The sequence below is a fragment of the Megalopta genalis genome, chromosome 5, assembly GCF_051020955.1.
Source record: "Megalopta genalis isolate 19385.01 chromosome 5, iyMegGena1_principal, whole genome shotgun sequence".
In the NCBI taxonomy this organism is placed as follows: Eukaryota; Metazoa; Arthropoda; class Insecta; order Hymenoptera; family Halictidae; genus Megalopta; species Megalopta genalis.
The window spans coordinates 22,152,794-22,178,343 of NC_135017.1; the positions used below are offsets into that span (position 1 = coordinate 22,152,794).

The following is a 25,550-nucleotide window of genomic DNA, read 5'->3' on the forward strand; positions in this document are numbered from 1 at the left end:
TTATCAATATGGTTTATCAAAATCACTTCCGCTGATTTAAACCCGAATGGACGACAATTCATTTTAATAGTAATTGCTACTGTACTGGGTTAGAACTGAACAATTCATGTCGTACGGTGATCGTATTTCTTCGAGTAAAATTGTTCACCATTTTGCAAATGTCTTGAAATAAGTTTAGAATAAAAAAACTCGTAATCAGACACAGTAATTATATCTTTTATAAACTGCAGAGCTCAAACTAGTTACATTATATAATCTGTTCATGTAAAAATGTCCATCGATTCTCCTGTCTGTAACACTTGTTAGTCGAAGATGAAGTAGAAACATTATATACCGAACAGACACAATAACACTACCACTTTTTATCTCGAAATCAAAGCTGGTTAAAACAGATTTCACACATTGATATCGTATTTCATTCAAAATCGTCGACAAACTCTTACAGCTTCTGACAAGCGCAGAAACAGCGTGCGATAATCAGAGAAAAAGTTCACCATTATCTTCGTTCCCCAAAAGATACAAGCTCTTTGCGGAGTCATCCACGAACCCTTCCTTTACAAGTAGAAAGAGTGTACAATGATCAGACACGTCACAATCCAGCTGACAACGTCCCCCAAAATCACTGCTCGTTCGGAACAATTGTCATTCTATACATTTTGCACATCTGGTCACCAAAACCGCTAAGATCTCTAACTACCAACATCCGACAGTATTCTAATCAGGCTTCCGTCATCGACTCGAGAAACTCGGATCGTTCTTTCCCACAAGACAGCTGTCCCCGAAGCATGCGTCCTCCGGGAAGCGGCCGACCTTTTCCACAGCGTTCAGAAGGTCGAGGGCGCTATCCAAACTTCTCGTAGACGCGGGGCGCTTCCGGTGGCCGATAGAGGGTCCTCAAGTAATTGCGCGGCGCTCGATAATGAAATTACGAAAGTTCTCTCCCCCTTTCTTTCTCCCCGGTGCTCGATGCCGCGTGACTTTTTATTATCCATTCTGACATTTTCGAAACGGAGAGACCGCCGCGGCGTCTCGCGACAGAGGCCATGGAGTCGGGAGATCTTTCAACGCGGCACCGCCGCGACCGTCGGCTAATTACCCCAGACGGGCTCCCCACCCAGGAACCTTGGTTCCCCGGCCCCACGTTCCCCGGCGACCTCGAGAAACCGGCAGCTTCCAGCGCGGCGCGGTTTCCGCGAAAGAAAAGACGCGTAAGAAGGGACCGGTCGTAGCTCGCGCGGCTAATGTCCCTTAAAAGTAAAGTGCTTAGACCGCGGCTCGGACTTGTAACCGCTCCACCGATTGTTACTAAGTTGATTTTAACCCCACAAATTCCCACTCGCGGCTCTCCCTCCCCTCTTTTTCCTACCGGATGCTACAAATCGGGCGGCCGAGCCGAACCGAGCCGCGCGCGTCCCCGTCGAAATCGTTCTCGAGGCTTGCGCGAGTTCAACCGGCGACTTCCGTATTTTTTAGCCGGCAGAAGAACACCCCGACGTTCTCTGCTCTCCTTTGTGACCGAGCAACTATTTCACATCGTTTCCTGTGCTTCTCACCCGACCCGTTACGTTCGTACCGTTAGCCGTTTGCGGGACCTGAATTCGTTCGGCGGATACGCGCGTTTGTTGCTGCTTCATCGATTAGGGTTACACGATAACATTTCGGAATATTTTAAACGCTTCCGACGTTCTGCATCCGATCTGCACATTTTTATCATAAAATCCGCGGTCTACAAATGACAATCGTACAGCAAAGAGTTGAATGCTGTGCTCGAGTTCGTGTCTAGAGATCGAACAACCTGATGTATTTCGAATCGAGATCGCGCCGAGTGCAATTGTTCGTGGAACTGGTACCGTTGCGATCGGTTCGTTACAATTGAACTGGCAATTAGGCTGGTCCATCTAAACGGAATTTAATTGCGAGCTAAAGCTCGGGCCGGATGTGTTTCCTTCGGCGCGGTGGGACCAGAGGGTGCTAAACTCTCGCGCGCCCGAAAGCTGAAGGATCGCTCGGCATTCATTCCGCGGCGAAATCCTTTTATCTCCGGCCGGATCGGACAAAAGGAAGCGGCTGGTATCGCGCCTCACCCACGGAGCTGTCGCGTCGTTTCGCGTGGACCGTGTTTCCTCGTGTCAACGTCCTCGGCCGTGACTCCGCGGTGGCGAATCAAACAGCCATCAGAGAGAAACGGCCTTTTGAAAGCGTGTGGCCCCCGCGCACCGGTGGCGGAAAAGGTAGTAGTAGGGGGCCCGGAGCTGTTTGCTGTTCGCCCAGCACTTTGATCGCCGAATGACTCTAGACTTTGCATTATAAGGCTAAACTGAGCCGGCCGCGTCCAAGAAACACAGACCCGATGCGGCTCCCGCTTCTCCGGCGACTTTTTATCGAGCTGTGGGGCCCTGTCACTGGCAACAGGTTCTAGTTGATCCTAACAGCAACCCCGGCCAATCGTTTTCGCAACTATCCAGGTTTAGCGAGTGCTAAAGGAAAGCATTGTCGCCTGATCGCTGCGTCGCGAACAGCTGTCTTTCGATTTGACACTGCAAGCGATCATTAGGCACCGCGGATATCATGTATTTATGGGAAAAATTAGTAGGTGCAATTTAACCAGTTAGCTGTGGCGCCTGCTTTTTAGAGCGTGCATCTATATGTGTCGCGAGAATCAAGCGACGACGAGTATACTCGTCGAATATAGAGTAAGTGTCGCTTTTAAGGTATTGAATCAGAAAGACAGTTTTATTTTATACAATTAACGATTTTATTACTAATATTTACTTATTCACTTAACATTACCATATACTGCATACGTAATAGAAATCAAAATAAAGAGAAATCAAATACTTGTAATAGTTAAAATTTAAATTGCAAGAGCGATGTTTAGCTAAGCAAGGAACGATGCATAATGACACTTTACACGTCGAACAGCAACATCGTGATTCTTTTCTAATCTTATTTTTATAACAATGTAAACATCTTCGTGGCGGATTGGCCTTAAAATATTCTAAATTGCTTGAAATTTGAGAACATGTTTTTCTTTTTACTAAAATTACAATTTAAGTAGCCAATGGTCGTTGCTTTTTACGCGCGACGAGTATACTCGTCGTGACACAAAATACTGCCGCTTCTCCATGATGACTATTCTCGTCAAACAGGGTTAATTGTTTAAGAAAGAGTCTAAAAAAGAACCTACTGGAACAGTCTCGACATTTCACCGAAAAATAATCTGTAATGGTTGACTTAGTTTTTAGAAATACTGACGAAATTGTGATCCAGAGAATACAGCTCGATCAGATTTTCTGGATTATGTAAAGACACAGCAGTTTCAACGATTTATTAGAAAAGAATCTCTGTCAGATTCTATATGATTGTGAAACAAATAAACACTGAGACAGTCTCGATGTTTCATGGATAAAGAATCTGTCATGTTTGACTCGGTTTGTAATCAAAATTTTGATCCGGAGGTTCGGATTTGAACAGATTTCCTACGTCATTCAAAATCGGATTAGTTTGAACGATTTATTATTTTACGCACGACGAGTATACTCGTCGTGACACAAAATACTGCCGCTTCTCCTCACAACTAACTGATTAACACTGTGGAGAAATAAAAATTGTTTGAAATCACTGCATTTTCAACTACTTCAAAATTATTGAAAGAAAATTGAAATCCCAGAATGTCTCCCAATTACAACAAACGCAGACAATCGACACCGAACACAGCGAATCTTTGTCATAGTTTCCGCAGTATGCGACTTTCTGGATGCTGGAAACCGCGGAATTTTCCCCAGCGAGCACGCAAATCGTCCGCAAAGTGAGACAAACCGCGATCGCCAGCTTTAATAATAATTTCATGGAAATGTTCCAAGGCACCGTCGCGGAACGACGACATCGTCCTTGTCGTCTCCGCGAGTCCCGCGGCCATATTTTCGCTCGACGAACCCCGAGGCCGGTGAATAATTCCGCGAGTTTTTGCGACGGTTACTCCAGTCACTCGTAAAAAGAGTGTACGTGTAAAAGAATACACGGAATCTGTTCCGCTAGCGGTAATAAAAATGTAGGATCCCTCCGACGATGGACGAGAGAGAGAGAGAAAGAGAGGGAGGAGGTTTAACCTATTGTCAGTCGGACGATTATCGAGTGTTCGAAGAGTGCCGGTGGATTAAACGACATTCGCATGAATTCGTATGGTTTTTGATCTTGGGTAATACGCGAGTTCGCACTTTCACTTAATTTCACCTGTCCCCCACCTTCGATGCGATCGTCGTGAGTCATAGTGAGCCGCGTTGGCTGAGTTTCTTTTTTCTGGTCGCTGAAAACGCGATGCTGTTGTTTAGGATACTTTTAGGTGCTCAAGTGTTCACACGTGGTTTTGGGAATGAGTATTAAAAATTGTGTCGTACTCATCAGCGTCGCTGACAACAATGGTTGCTTTCTCCTGTCGAAATTCGATAAGAAAATGAATATTATAATACACTATCTACTTAACACTTCATTTACACGAAGTCTGTCAATAAGATTTTCAATGATCGAGTTGCATGTAAAAAGAGCTCCATACTTTCTTTTCAAATAATGAGCTTAGAAATAATTATTACGTTTTATTACTTCAAATAATGTGCTGAATTATGGACACAATTGTTATAGCTCCCGACCAATTTTTTCAGAAATTCTCAACTGTTGATTTTCAATTTTGAAATGAATATTAAGAGAAGACTTCCAGGAATGTTTCTAAAAATTCTATATCAATTCAAAGGCATCACAGAAACAAGAGTTTCATTCTATTATCGAAATTCGATCGAAGAATCAAATGTTGAAAATGACATCGCATATTGAAAATGTGTATCGTTCATATTGAAAATAAATGAAACATTCCTGAATGGAAACCTCGATTAGGAAACATCGACTTAGAAATTAAATTGGAACAACAATGGTATCACGGCTTCGGTGTAGCAGTTTTGTAGCTCGTTACACGTTAACCGGTAGTAAGACCAGGCACGAAGGCGGTCCTAAAAGTGGCCTAAGCGCGTTTCGGGGGGTTGGTCCGCGCGACCCTCCCCGACTCCGGCTAATAAATCGCCGGCGCGGGACTGTTTATAAACCGTTTAACCGTTGGCAGGTATCGCGAAGTGGTACAGAAAACGCGAGCGAAAAACCGGGGGAGAGACGTCGGTGTCCGCTCTGGCGGGAAAAGCAGCAAAGGGAACGAGCACTATGATGGATGAGCGTGGACGAGTCGTGGAACTCCGCGGCGACAATAGAAACAAATTATTAACTGTCTACTTAGTAACGTTGTCGGCGTGCAAACGTCAATTACCCGGCCGGAACTTCGATCATTCGAGTTCGTTAACTTTCGGATTAAAACTCGCTGGCTCGTCCTCGAAAATAATCGAAGCTAATTTACTGTAAACTCGATTATTTATTGTTACATACCGGCGGCCGTCGGCCGCCGCTACGTTACAGTTTGTTGGCCTGCTTCATTTTAGATTCCTGTAACTGGCAAGCGTTCAGTGCGCGTGAATATGACGAGAAGAATGCCGAACATTTGTCGAGCGAGAGAATAACAAACGAATCGGTGGACAGGGAACGTTACATGGGCCGCTGGCAAGGTATTGCGATCGGGAATCCCGTGTCAGTGGGTCTACAAAATTAAAACAATGTGTTGCAATTTGCGCTGTGCTGTTTAGAAATGATAATATGCTTCTTTTAACAAAAATACGTTTGTTGGAAAGTGTGTGGGCGACGAGATCGATTTTAGATCGGCAGTGAGATGATTACGTGGATCTGCACCTCGCGCTTTACAATAAATTCTCCCTAATTGACGCTCAGATTGGGTACAAGAATGGATAATTTGAGAGAAGAAGGTTCGATTGTTCGAGCCTTGCGGCTCGTTTTTATAATTGTTGACACACAATTGGTAACTATAAAATAAAATAATAATATAATAATGTAATAACATAATAATATAATAATATGATAATATATAATAATATAATAATGTAATAACATAATAATATAATAATGTAATAACATAATAATACAGTAATATAATAATGTAATAATGTAATATAAAATAAAATAACCTTGTGACTCGAATAATCGTATCTCCTCTTCCAAAATTATCTATTTTTGTGTCCAATTTGAACGTAAATTATGGAGAATTTACTGTATTGTTTAAAAACACTAAATCTCTATGATGACAGAAAATCACGTAATCCAGAAACGCGTATGTTACTACGTTAAACGGAAATACATTTCTCCTCGGCATTGTGGATGATGAAATCGATTTTAGATTCGAAATGGATGATTGCATGGGATTCTACCTTGCACTATGTAGTTCGAAAGCAAGATATATATGTCGACAGAAAATGCATAACCTAGAAACACGTCTATTACTTTGCTCAACGAAAATACACTTTTCCCAAGCATTCCAGATAATAATATCGATTGTAGATTGCAGATGGACGTTTCCACAGATCATCAATAAAAAAATCTGCGATAGTGGATCTGCGGGATTAAAGCAACAATCTGCACGTTGCACTGCATTGTTTACAAACGATAATAAATGTATACAGCAAATACATTTATCTTAAACAGCGTGGACAACAGAATCGATTTTAGATAGAGGAATGAAGTATCAATTTTTTCGAAGCGGAATTAAATCGATTTCACATTAAAAACGGACGCTGATATTGAAAGGCGTAGCTCTGGAACGAAGATGGTTCGCACAGTCGAGTGGAAGGAGGCGAAAATAAAAATGAAAATTGTACTGCTGCGTTCCGGTAGGCAGCATTTCGATCCCGACAGGGAACAGGAGAAAAACGGTGGACAGTTGCACCCTAAAAATCGAGAACGGAGCACGGTAGACGCCGTGAAAAACAATTCCGTGCATCGGTATCGCGCAAATGGCCGCCTCGGCCGAGGAATTGCAATCTCTGTCGAGGATCATGGTTTTTCAGCGCGCGTTTCCTCGACGCGGCGTCCTCGCAAACATCAGCAACGATATCAGCTCTGTTCTTTTTGTCGTTACGCCCGAGAACTCTTCTTTCTCCTTCGTCTCATCCCCCCTGCAGCGTCCCCGTGCTGCCACCCATCAGCCCCCCACCTAGGTCGTTCCTTCCTCGAACGTCGTCGTCGTCTTCGTCGTCGTCGTCGTCTTCGTCGTAGCCGTCGCCGTCGTCGCAGGACTCTCTCGTTTTATATTAAAAATGAACTGTCGCTTCCACCGACCCGGCGGACGGGCATTTGACTGTACTGCCGCCTTTTATTTGATAAATCGCGGGAGACGACCTTCTCTCTTTCGGTCATCTGAATTTCTAATGCATTATTTTCCCCGGCACCGGCCACCAACCCCGTGTGTCGCGAGGGTGAGCCACGCCGGATGAAGAAGGGAGAAGCGGTCTATCCATCCACGGATAGAGGACGCATCCGACTGATCGTGGTCTGAGCCGGGGGGATGATTTTGAGTTCGATTTAATTGTCGCTCGGTGTTAGCGTGGATTGCTAATTCGGTATGATCGTCATTCGAAGAATATAAAATCTCGGATTCTGAATAACTTTTTTAAAATCGCACCGAACCGGTTGAATTTTACTAGCTGAATCGACTGGTTTGCTAGATCATGTGCAAAAGAATTTTCATATTTTATTTCTTCTTTATTTTCTATTTTATTTCCATAGAGTTGCAATGTTTGCAAAAATTTATTTACGCATCGTTCAGCGTTCAAATCGTTTGATCGATTTGTGGAAAAGTTATTCCGTTTGAAATTATTGTTCACACAGATTTGTCCACGAATGTTAAGTACAGATGTGCAGGTTTGTAAAATGCAAGAAATTGCACAGACGAACAAGAATCATTTTTAATTGATTTTTAATTCTTATAATGGATTTTCTATTTGATAAAGCAAACTTTTCCCTAGTTCTAATTCCTGTAAATTTTCTCGAATCTCTTTAAAATTTCTTTATATTGTAAAAAGGGCCTTGACGTGACACCGTATTTTCCAAAACACAAGCATTGAAACAATGCAATTCGAGCGTCTTCGTTTATAAATTGTGCGCCAAATTTTCGGTCAACAATTCGCTAGGATCAAGTGTCTCAACGTTGGCCTAATTCGAGCAAATGAATAGGACAGCTCGAGTACCTCTGAATCCCGAATATCCGGGAATATCTGATTAATGATCGAGACCGTCGATCGCCTTATTGTACACTCGAGAAGAAGTCTCGAAAAGCGTGATTGTCTATGCCGGATGATGAATTATTCGAAATATGCGACGGAAGCGTTCCCAAGTGCATTCTTCTTCTTGACACGCCCGAACTCGCGACGCGCGACAGCCAAACGAAAAGTAGAGCGATTCCAAAGAGTACTTTGGCAGATCCGCACGCGCCTGGACTCTGGATCCATGCCAGAGGAACATGCTTCATCAAGTGCACCGTAATAAGAGACGAGCGAATGAGGAATCTCAGTGGGTAAACGATCTAATTCCTGCGTGTGCACCAAGTCCGTGCGCAACGTCGAAAGGTCTCGATCACAGATACCGTATATAAACTCTAGACACCTTTGCGTCTATTTTAACAAAGTTGCAGTTGCTGTAGAAGCTGAAGAAGCAAGGTTGCGGATCTTTCTGCTTCTTTAACACTTCCTCGACATCGGTGGCTCTAGCATAAATCACTCAAACTGTATTCTTAGAATTTTATTTAAAAATTTATTATGTATTTATCATGTATTCATTATGAATTTATTATATATTTATTATGAATTTATTATGTATTTATTATGTATTTATTATGCATTTATTATGTATGAGATTGTAGATTTTCTGGGGAAAATGAGAGCTTCGATTCTAAGATCCTAATTGGCCATCATTCGATTATATTGATTAGAATTGAAGTAGTATTTATCGTAGTCAAGACACTGAAACAATGTGTTTGCCTCGAATTGTTTAAAACAAGGCAGTCCGAATGTATAAAAAAAGAATTTGAAGAATTGGAATTCTCTTGAATACGTATCATTATAAAACGAAGTAATAATTAATAGGAATTCGCATCTAAAACGAAGATCTAAAACAATATGGCGTAGATCTTGCAAAAGAAGTCGAAATGACTTGTACTTTTTACAGTTCCTGATATTATAAAAATGTTTCTACGAGAAATTTTTAGATAAACTTCTTTGTCCAAGCGCAGATTACCATAGAAATCGCACGAGGTTTAAATAAATCCATTCTCGCCATTGTTATAAAACAATATACATTAGCCTACTTACGGGTTCAGTAGTTCTAGCGTTGAACGGTCCAATCAATACACAGCAATTTAAGGAACAAAACACTAACAGTCTGATCTTGTTCCATCAAGAACAGACTCATCAGCAAAATAAAGTGAAACAGAGAAGCAACGAAGGGTCCTGAAATCGAGTGCTCCCGTCGATTTCTTGATAAAGGTGATTGAACGATTAGGACTCGGCTGCGGCGAGAGAGCTCCATCGCGAAGGAAGAAGAGAAAGGGAGAGAGAGGGAGAGAGGGAGAGAGAGAGAGAGGAGCATCTAATTTAAAGATTCATTGGCAAGTAAATCCGCGGCGAATTAGAGATAACTCTCGCAGGAAATCCCGAGGTCCTTCGAGGACGGTGCGCCGCGTCTCCGTGGCGAAGGGGGTGGAGAAGGAGCAGAGGGGTGCTCTTAAGGCTATGATATCACCGGGAACGTATTTAACGGAGGATAAAGTACACGCTCGAGGAAAGAACTGTTCCTCGAATCTCTGGCTGTACGAGATAAAGGGTGCGAGTCCCGTTCGATCGAATAAACGCGAGCGCCTCTTGTTTCTTTTCTCAGCGAAATGATAACCTTTCGTTATTTCACTTCTCTGGATCGACCCTCGGACGGTGGGCCATTTTCACGACTACGCAATTGACGATGTTTTGCGACTCTGATTTACTCATTTTCACTCACTTATTTTTCAAAACGTATTTTCGAAGATACATTTTGCGAACACGTTAGTACTTTTGTGATTTCTGTCGAGGTTATCTTGATTAAGATGGCATAATTGATGTAATTGATTATCGAATGATGTGAGAATCGATGTATTGAATGATCGAAGGATGAATGAGAAGTGACAAGCGATTGAGATTGTAATTGATGAGTATTTAAATATTATGCGCGAGATTTATGTTAATGTTTTAACTTTGTATTTGATCAATTGATATAATATTATTGTAATATAAATGCACTGAGTCGAAATAACCTCGAAATCTTAGTTAGAAAATTTAAGAAATGAATGTAAGATATTGAGAAAAATGATTGATCTATCTCGTGAAATAATTCTTGATCAGTCTTGTGAGACAATCCTTGATCAATTTTATGAAACAATCTTCAAACTCCTGTTGATGCAATTGGAATGCATTTCTTGTTAAGAATTAATGTGCATTCCAGTCTACAGCAGAAATAAGAATGACGCATTATGAGATATTTTCTGAACGATCATTTGTCATTTTCTAGTTGTTCTAATATTTTTCTGATCGATGGATTATGCAGTTCAGCGATGCACTTTGTTGCTGGAATTCTTTTGTTTCTGAAACAAAGGGGTTGATTTCGAGGATGAAACTTTTTTCTAAAGTTTTAGACCGCGTGGGTGGCTGAGTCGCCAAAAACCAGAGTCTGGGGAACTCGTTCGGTCATAAAATCGAAGGATAGTTCAATTCTCTGACGTAAATCCTCGTGAGCCCTCTTACCGTATCTCCTCTAATGCTGCACAAAATCGAAACGAAAAGTTTCTGCTGTTCGAGAATCAACGAAACAGTGTACAATCCCGCTGTCGTTCTCTGAATATTTTTAAAATATTTGTTCACTTTCACTTCAACTAAAAACATCTCTGTATCAATATAAAAATCGCGAATAGCAAGAGCCACATCCTTTGGACTATTTTACACAAAATCGAGGTTTTTTATTAGCACTCTACTTAGTTCCTTTGCAACATTTTTGGCACTCCAGCAATTGTGCACACAGTTTCTTCAATAAGATAAAGCGGAGCTAAAACACTTCGTCAGTCATTTTTACCAAAATTTTACTATGCAATCTTCGGGCTGAACTAATAAAATAAATTCAAAACGAAATTATTTCGCGCCTGTTTGGAGTTTTATGCAATTTTAAAGAAGATAAAAAGACTCGAATTTTTCTGGAGATCGTGCGATCATGAGATTTTGATTTTAATCCGTAATAAATGAACTAATAAATTGAAAAGTGATTCTGAATTGGTTCTGCTATTATGGAGAGAACCACCGAGTCCTAAACATGACTAATGTATATTATTTTATAACAATAACGAGATTGGATTTAATTGAATCTCGCATAATTTTTATTATAATATGTGCTTCGATGAAGAAATTCGTATTAAAATTTCGAACGAAAACATTTTCATAGCATCAGGAACTGTAAAATCAAAAATCAGAAACCAGTCATTTCGACTGCTTTAAATTAAAAGCTTAAAAGTAATTTAAAAGCTTAATTAAAAGCTTCTCAATTTGTCTAAAAATCCCAGGATGCGCTTTAGATCCTAATTCAAACGAAAAGTTCATAAGACTGACAGCAGACGGAGCCGGAGAGATAGAAAGATATTTTGTTTCAAGCTGTAACTTCGTGGGTGGTTGGCAAGCATCTGTAGGAATCGCAGCACCATCCCCCGAAGCGGAACACGCGGTTTAGTGCTGCACAAGGCGGTCCTCGGTACAGAGCTGGTGTCGTTCAAATAATAAACACGGTATAACAAATTGATAATCCGGAACCCCATAATCGTACGCATATTTCGGCCCCGGAATCTGTGGCCCGACACTAAAAGAAGTTTCCACGCTCGTTGTTGCGCCAAATGGGCCGCCATAAAAGCGTGGGGTGCCTGCCGCCCCTCTTCCTTTCTGATCCCGTCCACCCTCGCTTCTTCTTCGTCCTCAGCCGCCTCCTCCTCGTTCTCCTTCTCCTCGATGCTCGACCATCGTCGAGCCGCGACCGGATAAAACTGTCTAGGAAATAGTTCGTATTTTTACATTTTCCAAACGCGCTCGTATTTCCGCTTCCGGGGATTTCAGCCGGGGGGAGCTTGCGAACCTGGGAAAGGTCTCGTGCCTGCCTTCCGATTCGATAATAACGAAAATATCGTCGCAATTAACCCCTTCGATGCTCACCGTAACGAGCGATTGCGATCAAATGCTTTTAAATAAATCTACTTGCATTTCTATCGGTGCTATGTGTTTGATTAACATTTATTAAGTGTCGAGAATAGATCCCAAAATTTTTATAAAATCTAAGAAATCGGAGCAATGAAACTAGAAAGTTCCTTCGAATAGAATCAACCACAAAGTTTCCATAAAATCTAAGAAATCGGATTAATGAGACTAGAAAGTTAGATTTGCATTTTTAATGTCTTGGTAAAATTCAGTTGGTTATACGTTACAATAAAAATGAATTTTTTCGCTAAGTTTATGTTAAAATGAAGACGACATTTTTTAATTTACGATTATTCTAAAGATCCATTTATGAATTGTATATTACGATAACACTCGTTAAAAATATATAATAAAATAAAATCTATATTATTTTTGTGATATAAAACAGCTGCTTTCAGTGCTGCGTAAATCTAGTGCTAAGTGCTGGCCAAAACTTAGCATCGCGATTTGATTTAATTGTAACACAGAAGTTGATCTACAATCTTGAACGAGGAATTGTGTCATATCAGTAAACCGTATTGGAATTAACAAATCTGGTGCACACGGTGCGCAGTACAATTAACCTGATTATACGGAAAATGTAAATATCGCTGATTAGAGAGGATCATTCCTTTAATGACTCGTGTCCATTCCACGTTGTAACCGGAAGTTGTAATTGTTTAACGATGAAGCTAATTATTACGAGCCGTTCATTTACGTCGCAATTCGGGTTAATAAATTGCGAACGTTTTGAACGGATACGCTGGCCGGTTTCAGAATGTTTTTATCGTTAGATTGAAGTTTATGAATAAAAATGTTACGATCGCCGTTCGCCCCGCAAGAAGCACGAACAACGTATACTTTCAGCTTGCGCGAGATCGCTTGAAATCACTGGAACCGTAACACTGCACGGCTGTCTGATTATGAACGACCAGTTCTACTTTAAGACAGTTCTTCGCGGCGCAGGGGAGCTAAATTACGATTCTAGATTGCAATGCGAATCGCTTTGAGAAGGATGAACACTGTATTTCGTTTCGGGTGTGTGTATAACAGGATTTGTTGGAGACTACTTTCTATTGGAAAACAACGATTTGTTGCAACAATTGGAATTTAAACGGGAATTCGACCGTCTGTTTTACAGCTCGACAGTTCGGTGTACATTTGGACCAAGAGTTTAAACATTATGATCTGAATGCCAAGCTTCTGATAATTAATTTCTGGAACTAGTATTTATAAGGGATGTCTTAAAAAAATGTGATGAATAATATTGCTGAATAAAACTATAAACCATCTTTAGCATAATGCTAGGTGTTGACAGAAATATACTCTGCTTCAGTGTTAATGATTTCGCTATCTTGAGGAGACAATGGATCAGCATCTTCGAATTCGATATCTCTATTGTCCAAACTGCAACTATTCACTCGTGTCACGTGTGCATTGAGTTCGCTGTGTACAGTAAACTGTGCGCAAAAATGGACAATTTTAGAAGAGAAGATTACGATTATTCGCGCCTTGTGGCTCGTTTTTATAATTGTTGACCTTCCAAACTGTCCATTTTTATGTTCAATCAGAGCATCGATTAGGTAGAATTTATAGTGTACTCATTTCCCGAGCCTCGAAGCCAAGAAGCGAGGAGAGGTGGCAATCGTTTAAGAATCGCGTGTCCAAACACTAGGAGTTTCGGGCGAACAATCGACAAGGGAGCAAACTAGTCGAAGGCGACGGAAGAAGTGTCACCGGACGGAAGATAGCGTCCTCGGCGGAGGGTGTCCCGCGTTCTAAGGGCGATAGCAAGGAGGATAATGATAATCCAGCCTCTAGCCTAGCGGTGTCCCGGGGGATGCAGGGATTAATTGACACATCGGCGTTTCGGAGGCGAGTCTTCTGGGCTGGCGCCTCCGGTTTGCTACCCGGAGCGACGTGACTGATGAGACGCCTCGAACAAGCCATCGTGAAAAACACTCATGGATCCTTTTCGGCTGGTTCCTTTTTTCTCGCTGCTATCCGGCAAGAATTACCAAGCGAGGCCCTCTCGCCCCCGCCGAAACCATCCCTTGCCGCGCGGCCTCCCGCAAATAACTAATCGGACGTGGTTCCAACCCCCTTCAGGAACCGTTCCAGACACAGCGTTGCGGCGAGACGGACACGTTCCTGTTACAGATTGGAATTTAATGCGAGCCACGGTGACGCACGATCACACGCTGCCGAACCGGGGACAGAGGGTTGTCTTCGAGGACCCGGCCGAAGATGACGCGCCACGTCTTCGGGCAACGGGGGTGGAAACTCCGCTAATTGAAATTTTCCGGAGGAGGATGGATTGCTCTCGCAGATCCAGAGCTACGAAGCACGGTGGCGGCAGGAACTTTGTTAAAATATTATTTTCGTAGTGTAGAAGCGAAAAGCTGCTTTGTTGTACACATTTCGGGAACGTGTATGTTGGACGATTTATTACCGGACGCGTGTGTTAGGCAATTTGTTATTATACGTGTACGTTAGACAGTCCGTTATTATGTATGTACATTAGACAGTTCATTATTATACATATACATTACATAGTGTAGTATTATACATCTATTGTGCTTGATTTTATGTACAAGATAGTCTTCTTTTAGAAGAAATTTTGCAAGATCGTGTATACTACGTATTGTACCACCCAAATGAATTCTCATACGTTTTATACTTTAAAGAGTCATACATGTAGAATAATATCCAGAAAATATTACTATTTTTTAAAATATTATTATTTCTGCAACGTTGCATCGAATCAATTATTTTTCAAAATGAAGATAGATGCTACAACAAATATTAAGCAGTCGTATTTCTATAACATACACCTTGCAAAATCTATTTAGAACAATTGAGAAATATTAAAATCGATATAATTGCAGCATTATACCTGAGCGAGCATTATACCTGTAAAGTTCCAGAAAGAAATTAAAAAGACTCCGTAGAACCCAATAATTAAAAAATTGAACAAGGGACATAAATAAAGAAACCAAACAGTTATTTATCCAAGATATTAAGTCAACATTTTCAGAAGTGCAGGCAACGATTATCGTTGTACCGCTAGAAGGGTTGAAGATCGAGGCTAAACGACGCACACGGAGAACAAAGAACGGTTCACTGCGGGAGGGTTAAAAATTCTTCGGGGTGGTCAACCGAGTCTTAAAATGTCCTCTTTCAGCCAGTGGTCATCGCGAAGGGGTTGTCCCCGATAAGGGCGACCGCGTGGAGGGTCGAAGGCAAAACGCGTGCATGGAGAGGGCCGAGAGGGTACGTGGGCATCGGTGCCAGCAGGCCGCGTGAGTTATGGCCGTCCCGACGCTCTCTCCCATTGGCCCTCGGCTCAATTTACAGATGATTCCGCGTGTTACCGCCTGGCCAACGGCTGGTTAACCTTCGTGCCAAACACTTAATCTTCCGACTGTGTGTCCCGCGACTGCCGCTTCAGATCGCGACTTTCCAGATAACAACCGGACCGAGCCGAGCCGGGCCGGGCCGAGTCGGGTCTGGCCGGGCCGGGCCGGGACGGTCCAGCTCTGCTTTGCTCGGCCTCGCCGAATGGTTAGATAAATGGAAAGAGGCGTACTATGGTGGCTATCGTTTCGAGGACCGTCGCTTCGCGCCCGTCGGCCCTAGTGGCCCATAAACTTGGCCACCCTTCTGATCCCATTGCCAAGCTAGCAGCGTGTACAGGCGACCTTCTGTCGCTGGAGCGTGCCACGGACCTATCCCCCGCAGATTTATCGGTCCTCGATGGGCCGACAATAGCCAACAAGTTGCTGGAAAACGATCGCGCACACCTCTTCCTCCTATCGACGCGGGATACCGACGATTCGACAGTGTCCTTCGGGTCAGAGGTGATCGAAGTCGCAGACTTGGGAACTGGTTCGCGCTTCGGCTATCGGAAGCTATATTGCGGGTTGGTTCATTTAGAGGAGGATATAAAGATTTCTTTTAAATTGCATGCCCTGGGCGAGGCGATAAACTGTGTTGCTCGAGGTGGTTCGTTGATTCGTGAGCGAAATTGACATCTTTGTTCAGCGGTTCGTTTAAGACAGTTTATTTTTCGAATGATTCATTGAAGGCGGTTTAATCGTGGAACTATTATGTAGGATGGGGCTATATTTATTGATGGTAGACTGATTCTGGAACAATTTATTTAGAACAGTTTGTGTATTGAACAATTTATTAAGGGCTGTTTAATTGTGAAATAATTTCTCTTGAACGGTTTACGTGTTGAACAATTTATTAAGGGGGGATTCATTGTGGAATAATTTATTGGCGGCAGTTTCATTGCTGAACAGTTGATTCGGGACAGTTTATTTGCTGAACAATTTACTAAGAACAGTTTTGATTAAGGACAGTTTAATTGTAGAACAATTAAACCCCTTCGTTTAGAAAATCGTGCCAGGTTTGTGAAGATTCCGAATAGGAAAAAGGGTATAAAAAAGGGTATAAAAAGGGTATGGTCGTTAAGATTATACAAAATGCAGAATGACACCATATACGGTCGCGAAGATTATGCGAAACGTAGAATGTACCAAGTACGCTGGAGAAGATAATACAGAACGTAGAATGTACCGAGCATGATTATACGTACCAGACACATACGAAGAAATCCTGCTCACCGAAGTTGGGAAAAATCGTGGGACAATTAATTAAGTGCAGCAAGGTTGTAATTTTGTGCTATTACAGCGGATACGGTCTGTTGAGCAATAGGTTTATCAATTTCTCCTGGAAGTACCTCGAGCACCGGAGGGGCATGAAAGATAGTTTCAGAAAATTTGGAAGGGAAACACTGGCACGGCAATTAACCTTTCGAAATGCCCGGGGCTAAAGGGATAATTCTATAGATGCGATGCGAATTTCTACGTCTCTTTATCTGTGTACGCGGCATGCACCGTGGCATTAAGTCTCTCTGGTCGTCTAGTGAAAGTTCGTAATGAAGTGCACATGGTGGACTGGACGAAGTTGTTACTCAACTGAGCATTTTATGCTAAAGAGAAGATTAAATATTTGTCTCCTGAGGCCTGATAATTAGCTTGGTATTTCTTAATTTGTGTCTGGCGTTGATATATACCGAGTGTTTCTCGAAGAAAATCTCTTTCTTATGCGACGCGTAAAAATCTATTATTTACCGGAAGAAGCACGAACGCGAGTATTTCGTTCATCTGCGACAGAAGAATTGCGAAGAACCGGCAAAGTTGACACTGTCTCGTGTATAGAAAGCTCTTTCATTCCTCGATTACCGCTTCTTGTAGTGAACCCGACCAACGACTCTCTCGAGCGAATAAATCAAAACGGACTGTACGTCGCGCGTTAAGCCGTTCATGTCATTCGACTAGACCTTGGGTGGTTCATATTCGCGTTACAATTTCGCGTTGCCAGTTCGCGATGTTCGATAATCATGTTCACTGTGATCTTTCAATCCTTTACTCCGTAAAATCGCGACCACTCAAAACTGCAGACTATCAAAGAAACGATGCAGAACCGTTCTCCTAATCACGACCCTTCACCGCGGAACAATGCTCGGCGGCATCATCGTAAACTAATTTTTCAAGCCGGGACTCCAAACAGCTAATTTGTCGATCTCGGGCAAACAAAGCGAACATAAATCAAGAAAAACCTGCAAGAAGAGCAGTCCCTAACGAAAGAAATCATTAGCCTCTCGGATCGACACATGGTCCGAGTGAATGGAGCCGGAGTTCAGCCGAATGGCCTAATCGACGTCAAACGAAACCTCAAACCAGAACGAATCGTCCGTAGGTTCTCGGGTCACGCCGAAGACACCGAATTCCCCGTGACCGAGAACGGGCAGCACGATTCGTCCCCGGAAGACAATAATTCATCCTCATTGAAAGGGTTACTGCTGCGGACCCGCATGTGTTGGCCATCGGTCTATCGATTGTACCCTCTCTCTCTCTCTCTCTCTCTCTCTCTCTCTCTCTCTCTCTCTCTCTCTCTGTCCCTGTAGGAGATACATCATAATTCGCCGACCGGAGTAGAGAATGTTTACGAGCAGCTCGGGGAAAACGCGCGGTTTTCGCACGTGACGGTCTCCAGATGCTGGCCCTCCTCGAGGAAAAGGAGTGCCCGGCCGAGAACTGTCATTAGCCGACGGACACTGGGCACCCCGTGGCGAGCCACAATGTGTCCCCTGGTCAGGCGATACACCACGATGCTACCGGCACCACGCTAACGCTATAAACAGACGCGCCGAATCCTCGCCACGACGTTAATTGACTCACTCCTGTTTGTCGCTTCACCCCCGCGGTGACGGCAACCAGTCCTCCCTGTCTTAATTGATAATCACCACCGACGTTTTTTCTTCAATTTTCTCGGCTGTTGGTCCCCTGATTTATGGACTCGTCCAACCACCGATTGAAAGCTTGTCTTGGCATTTACGCGTTGTCTTGTATGGGGAACAATGGGAATCGCGTTGAAGCAAGTTTAGGACTGTTTGACATTTTTTGCATCATCGAAGGAAAAGTACTTGCGCGACGATCAATCTGTTTCATTGTTCTATCTATGACGATCCGGTATCGCAAGATAGAATTAATCAAGAGATTAAGTTATCGGTCAGCATCCAAGTCTCCGAATCGTCTCTTTCGTTCTATGAGTATGGTCAGCATGTAATCGAATCGTACCAGTACTTTTTTATTTTTTTACTCTTTGTGCATCCTAATATCGATGCTTTAAGCACACGAGCTAGCTAGAAGCTTTTACTGGTTTAGCTATGTACGTTTCCTTTGCTCAAGTTTGTGTACTGACGAAACGAAGATGTTCAGACCTTTAGGCAGGTTCTGAGAAAAAGACACTTTTTGAAGAGAAAAACACCTTTCCAAGAGGAAGATACTTCCTGAAGAGACAGATATTTCTTCTTCAGTCCATAAATGAACTACTGCATCAAACTAAACTGGATGAACATTCCCCCACGAACCAATTGAACAGTTCTGCTTTTGGAGTCCACTTAACATCCAAACCCTAATTACCAAATCCCTATTTACCACCAAAAACCAAATACCCCAAGTAACTCGGACTGATAATCCAAGTTCAATCATACCCCTCGAATCCAAATAGTCCATTTAATCTATCCCCAAATCGTCATTATCCTCAAGCTCTCTTTCCCACCCGAAACCTATCGAATACTAAAACTATCATCAACGAAATCATTTCTTACCTTGCTGGTTGCTCTTCCTGGTAGTCTTCTTCTCCTTCATCCAGGGGTACTCGGGCACGTTGACGGAGGGGTCGGCGACCCCGTGAGGATCCATCATCGCGTGGTACCCAGGATGATGGGATCCAGGACTGATGGATCCTCCGGTGCCCGGCGAGTGTTGTAGACTACCGTCGCCGGCCAGCTGGGGCAAGGCGGTCATGAACTCCGCCATGGAGGGTTGGCTGTTGATGAACCCGGTCTCCGCGGACCCGCATGTCGGATCCATGGCTGGATGATGGGTCCCGTGCGGGGGCAGCCCGGCTGGGGCACCTGCCCCCGCGGCCACCGTGGCCAGCCAGAAGCCGCCCCCTCCGTCGTTCGCCAGGACGGGTGTCGTCGGCCTCGTCTTCAGGCCCGCGAGCTCCTTGCCTGCGTGGACCAACGCCTCGAGGTGACCGCCGGGTTGCTGCACGTTGCCCGAGCTACCCAGCTGCGCGGATTCGTCAGGATCCTCTTCCTGGTGCGCCAGTGGCTGTTGTTTGCCGCGCATGGAACGAGTTCAACGCCGGATCGATGCTCGCGGTGTTGGACCACGAACTCTCGTGCTGCTACCGGTTGGATCAGTTGGCAGGACTACCGACAGTTCAAGCTGCTTCAGAGCACCTTAAGACATCCCACCGATGCTCCCGGGATTGGATCACGAATTTCCAGGCTGCTGCAACCGGCTGTAGCAGCTGCCAGGATCACGAAGACCTTTGGATAGCTTCAGGCACTAGAACATTCCTCCGATGCTCGCGGAATTGTATCACGGTGCTTCCCGAACTTAGGGCAGATCCAACCGGCGCGGCCGACAGTTTAGCACAGGTCTGCTAAGAGCTCTAGATGGTTCGCAGCACGAACGATCATCCCAGTCTTAGCACTCCATCTTTGCACTGGCATCGCGAATCTACCACCCGTAGGATAGGTCGACTGCTCGTCCAGGCGTAGATCACTAGAACATTTCTCGGTGGCCAGAGAAAACGTGCTCGAATTTCTCGGACACACGGAACGACCCTAGCACTGAACCATCTCTACGTTTCCGTACACCACGTCTACCTTCGCTCACTATCCAGGCCCCGGTTCACCAAACGCTGCGTGGAGCCAGGTTCACCACAAAGATCGCCGACGGGGGGCGACCGAGAACCGGCGCGTCGCGACGACGTCTACTTGCACAGAACACTCATGCCCGGCGCCGGACAGGTAAAGACAGGTGATCACAACCGCGGAAGCACTGTCACCGGATCGATTGTAACCGCGCGAGATCGCCGGACGGTACCGAGAGTGGTAGAGCGCGGCTACCAGGAGAGCGTGTTCCGATCGGCCGGAACCCAGGCTGGCGAGGCAGGCTGGCGATTCCGATGTTCGCTCGTCTAGCGGCGACGACGACGACGACGACGGCGACGACGAGGTGGAGGAGGAGGAGGAGGAAGAGGAAGAGGAGGAGGAGGACGACGACGAAGAGGAGGAGGTCGTCGAAGAGGAGATGGAGAGGTGGCGGCAGAAAGGAGGAGGAGGGCGACGGCGGAGAAAGATAGGCGGCGTGAAGAGAGGAGGAACCTGGGGAACGAGGCAGGGTCTCACCGGGAGGTAGGAAGAGGCGGAGAGGTCGCCGGTGGCCTTCGGTTGGAGAAGGAGACGCACTCGGCGAGTTCCACTCGGCGGCACCCTGTCGAGAGAGTTCCGCGCCGCTCTTTTTCGCTTCTCCAGTGTTCTCCGTGGCGTGTCCCTGTTGTTACTGCTGTCTCTCTTGCCCCGGCTAGGTAGGGGGTCTCTGCGGGCTCCGTACTGCTTCCCTGCCCTCCCGGAGGGGACACGGGACGGTGGTCACGTGACCGAGGCCAGCCGAGCCGGCGGCGAATCGCGAGGCGGTATCCGGCAGGAGGAGGCACGGCCCTCCGACGTCGTAGGCGGGCTGCAGCAGATCCAGCCGGTGCTCTCTCTCTCCGAGGGCTCGGAGGGCTCGGAGGGCACGGAACCGAAGGGGCACCAGCACAGCCAACACGCAGACCCGCTCCACGCCGCGACGATGCGAACCGGCGACTCTCATTCCTCTTCTGCGTCCGCTCGGGAGCACGAGGCCGACTTGGGCGGTCATGGATTCCGGCGCAGATGTGGGCGTGACGCGCAGGCGCGCAGGTAGCCTCGGTCTGGCCACGTGGTGGGGAAGTTCTCACGTGCTCGGCCACGCGGTCCCCACACTCCTTGACACGGCGCAGGGGGGAACGGCCGAGTAAGAGGTAAAAATCTATCCAGAGATCTCGCCGTCACGATCGACCCCTTCGAGAGAGAGAGGTGGATACGTGTTTATGGCCGCGGGTGGATAACTATGATCGCGCCGACACGCCGGTGCCGAACGGATCCCGCGATCCTGCCTCCCAGGATCATGGGAATTCGGTTTATCGACCTACGCGGGCTGGGAACGCGCGGGAACATCGTGATTCCAGCTTCCTTGACTTACAGGCTGCTTTTGTTTTCTGTGCTTCACGGTTACGCCGATGGATTGGCTGGTTTTCTTGACGCGCCAAGATGATTGGGCGATCCTTTCTTGTCGATCGGGATTTCCGATCAACCTTGTGGCGAGATTTTGGTTTTTTTCAGAGATAGTTCGGAGATTGATGTTCGACTGCTGGGACGGAGTTGCACGATTTTATGATCTGAAATTATTTTAGACAACAAGTTCCGCAATGTTTCGAAGCAGTATTTCAGAAAGTAAACTTTATTTAAAATTGCAGCGGGCCGAGAAAAGATTTTGGCGCCCCGTAGATTGCGGTTGGTTTCATTAGAAAAATTTCCTCTTAGAAATTATTTAAAAATTTGCTGAAATACTAATGGGTGGATACTTTAGAACTATGCAATGCAATTGCCTAGAGTCTAGAGAAAGAACAGAACGTTTAGCATTTTCAATTACTTGACTCTGTCTGCCCTCTTTAATCAAACTTTTCGAAAATTGCCCGAGAATTCAGCCTGATTCGTCGAAACATTTTACATTATATTTTTCTTCTTTTTTTTCTTTCGGAGCATGAAAGGGGAAATCGCTCGGAACGGACGAGAGAGTGACGGCACGATGCAGTAAGTTCGATAGGCGATTCAGTGCGGTGGGATGTGCATCGAATGCACCGATGTGACGTCGTCGCAACCGTTTCGGCTGCTGGGGGCGCCGGCTGGTGCTACGACGACTTGCCATGGGGCAGTTTTGATGACAGATTACCCTGATCCGCTTTGTGGAGAAGCTCTCATTTAGACAGCCGGTTTGATTGAAAAGTTCGCCGGCCGTTTAACGAAACGAACCAACAAAAAATAGAATATATACCGCTACTACCCTCGTTCTCTGATACGTCCTGGAATGGAAATCAACCGGTCTGTCTTCATCCCTTGGTCTATCGTGTGATCGAGAGCTTCGAAATTCTCGTGGAAAAAGGAAAGTTGCTCGATCTGGCTCTTTTTGTTGGATGCAACCCCCTTGCCGCCCTTGTTCGTCATGTTACTTCGTAAAATTGGCATCGATGAAGTTCTGTATTCGTTCTGTATTCTTATGGTCGAGATATTGAAGATTGAACATCGTGAACATGATTTTATGCAGTTCTTGATGGCATCGAAATTTTCACAAGTTAGAGATCTTTAATTGTAGTTAAAAATAACCAATGTAAGTATTGCACTACGTCTAAAGGTGCAGATATCGTCCGCGTTCACAGCTGATCTGAATGTGATCCCAATTTTCTTAAACATCTTAATATTTCTTCGTAAAATAATGAACTCTAAATTTAGGGGATGCATAATAGTTTCGAAATTCCCAGCTATCCTCTTGGAAGACTTAACCCTTTTATAAACATTAAAAATGCAAATATGCATCGATCTACAGCTCTTCGGAATCAACCCCCCCAATCCTCTCCATCATCTGCAACACAATAAATTTAGGGGATGCAGAATAGTTTCCAAATTTCGAAGCCTTCTCTCGCTCGCACCGCGATCGAATATCTCGGAGGAAAAAACAGTTCGAGACACAAAAATATCGCGATCGATGATCCAATGGATCAACGGGGTTATAGAGCAAAATTCCATCGAGGCTGGAAGGGCGGCGACCGGCTCGCAAACGCTCACGAGGGCGCGGATGGCTCGTAGCGGAAAGCAGAGAGGCAAGAGAGCGAGAGATCGGCCGAGGGAGGAGAGCAGCCGCCACATCTGCCGCCAGATTTAACTATACATTACAGACACACGATATGTCAAAGTCCTATACTTCATATCGACTCCGCCATTTATTAAAAGTTTCATCGCGCGCGCACGGTCCCCGCTCCGCCGCGCGACCCCTTCTTTCCGCCGCACCGTGGAAGAATATAGGAAGGATGCTCGAAATATACGAACGAAAACTTCCAAGGAAGAATATATCGGGCCGAGCCAACGGCGGAGGTGTCGCGCTCGGATTTTCCTCTTCCGATCTCGATCCCACCCCCGACCGAACGAACCTTCGCAGTCAAATCTTTTTACGACCCGTTTGTCCTATTAACGCCAGTTAATATTACCACTTTGTGAATCTGTCGGCACTTGGGAGATATTACGTTACAACTGTGTTTTTATATGGGAGATTGAACGAAGATTGAACAGTTTTCTAATCGGTGGTTCGCGGTGATTTATTAATTTCTTTCTCGGAGGAATCTTCGGACGCGAGTTTCAAAAATAGTTGATGGTAGTTCAAAAAGGTTTCTAAAGAACATTGAACTGAACTGAGTCCTTCAGACGATTCTCAAAAATAGTTGAAGCACTCTAAATAAATTATTCATGCTTTATTTATAAATTCTTGAATCGAAGAAATCCACTTCTAATTCTCACAGAGCATCCACTTGATTCAGACCTTCAGCCGACGTTAAGAAATGCTTAAATGAGACTAAATAATTCATCTATATTTTCTTTACAATTTCATTTGTCGAAGAAATTAATTATCGATGGCTACAGCGCATTTGTATAACGCAGGCTAAGTAAATTATTTCAAATTCATTTGTCGTAGAGATTTTTAACTTCTACAAAGAATTTATTAAATTTAGGCCTCTAGACGATGATAAAAAAATCGTCCACTAAACTAAGCGAACAGTTCGATTTTCGGCTGGTGCAGTGCGGCTGCACTCGTTAGGCACTTTAGGAGCCACGGAAAATCATTTGCCGATCCGAGACGAGGGCAGATACGGTCTAGATTGGGGATGAAATTCAGGGCGGCAGAAATGTGTCTCGACGAAGAGGTCTCGTCGGTTGTACACGAGTTTCTTTATGCCACTCGATAGCCTATATATTAGGCATCTTCGCGGGAGGGTTGGCGATGTCAATATATATGCAAACGCCGACATAACGATCTATCGGTACGTAAATATATAAGGGGCGGGGGTGCGGGCGGAGGAGGGTAAGCGAGCAGAGAAGGAAGGCGTCGACAAAAAAGCCGGGGGGTGGGATAGTGCCGGCAGGGGTGGCGGAGGAGCCTGCGGAGGTGGGTGGCAGGGAAAACGGGCAAGGAGGGAAGGAGAGAGAGAGAGTGGGAGAGAGAGACAGAGAGGAAGCTGGAAGCTTAATATAAAACTTCATTTCGCAATCGGTGGCAGCCGGAGAGGAAAAGGAGAGAACTGACAGACAGAAATTCCCGTTTCGTCGCGGGAAACGGCACCGCGCCGCGCCGCCGCGCCCGCTGGAATCCCATTTTTCTAGTATTAAGCTTAACCGAGATAAGATAAGAGGCGAAGTCTCGCTGATTTCGTGCGAGGACCGGCCTGGCGCTGCGAGACACTGAAATTTTCGCCGCGCGAAAATCTGCCGGGGTCCTGGTAAACGACAATGGCTAACGTTCCGGCAAATGTACGGCTGCAGATGGCAGGGACGTTCGCGTCTCCGGAACATAAACTGCTCGCATGCAGAAAATATCTGCAGGTTTTGCTTGAAGGGAACGTGCTCTTTAGCTGTGGACGGTGTTTAAAAATCAGGGAGATCGTAAGTCTTGACAATTTTCGGTTGCTTAGGTGGTCAGATTCGTTCGAGTCAATTTTTCCGTCGAGCATTGCGAGGTTTCCGGCGACAGAAAATTCAGTCAAACGAAATAAATACGTAAAATCAAGATTCATCGTGAAGATTTTGTTTTCAATAAATTTGATCTAGTTGTTGATCATTTTTAGATCATTTGTAGATCGATTTGTACTATATCA

General features: G+C 44.8%; 1 protein-coding gene across 1 annotated transcript in view; it reads right to left on the reverse strand.

Moving 5' to 3' along the window:
* Positions 1-21,349, reverse strand: part of LOC117219824 (uncharacterized) — a 56,263-nt gene extending 34,914 nt beyond the window's left edge. Inside the window, exon 1 of the mRNA XM_033469290.2 lies at positions 19,357-21,349. Coding sequence (XP_033325181.1) covers positions 19,357-19,885 — 529 coding nt within the window. The 5' untranslated portion in view covers positions 19,886-21,349. The remainder of the gene's footprint in view (positions 1-19,356) is intronic.
* Positions 21,350-25,550: the final 4,201 nt, after the last annotated feature.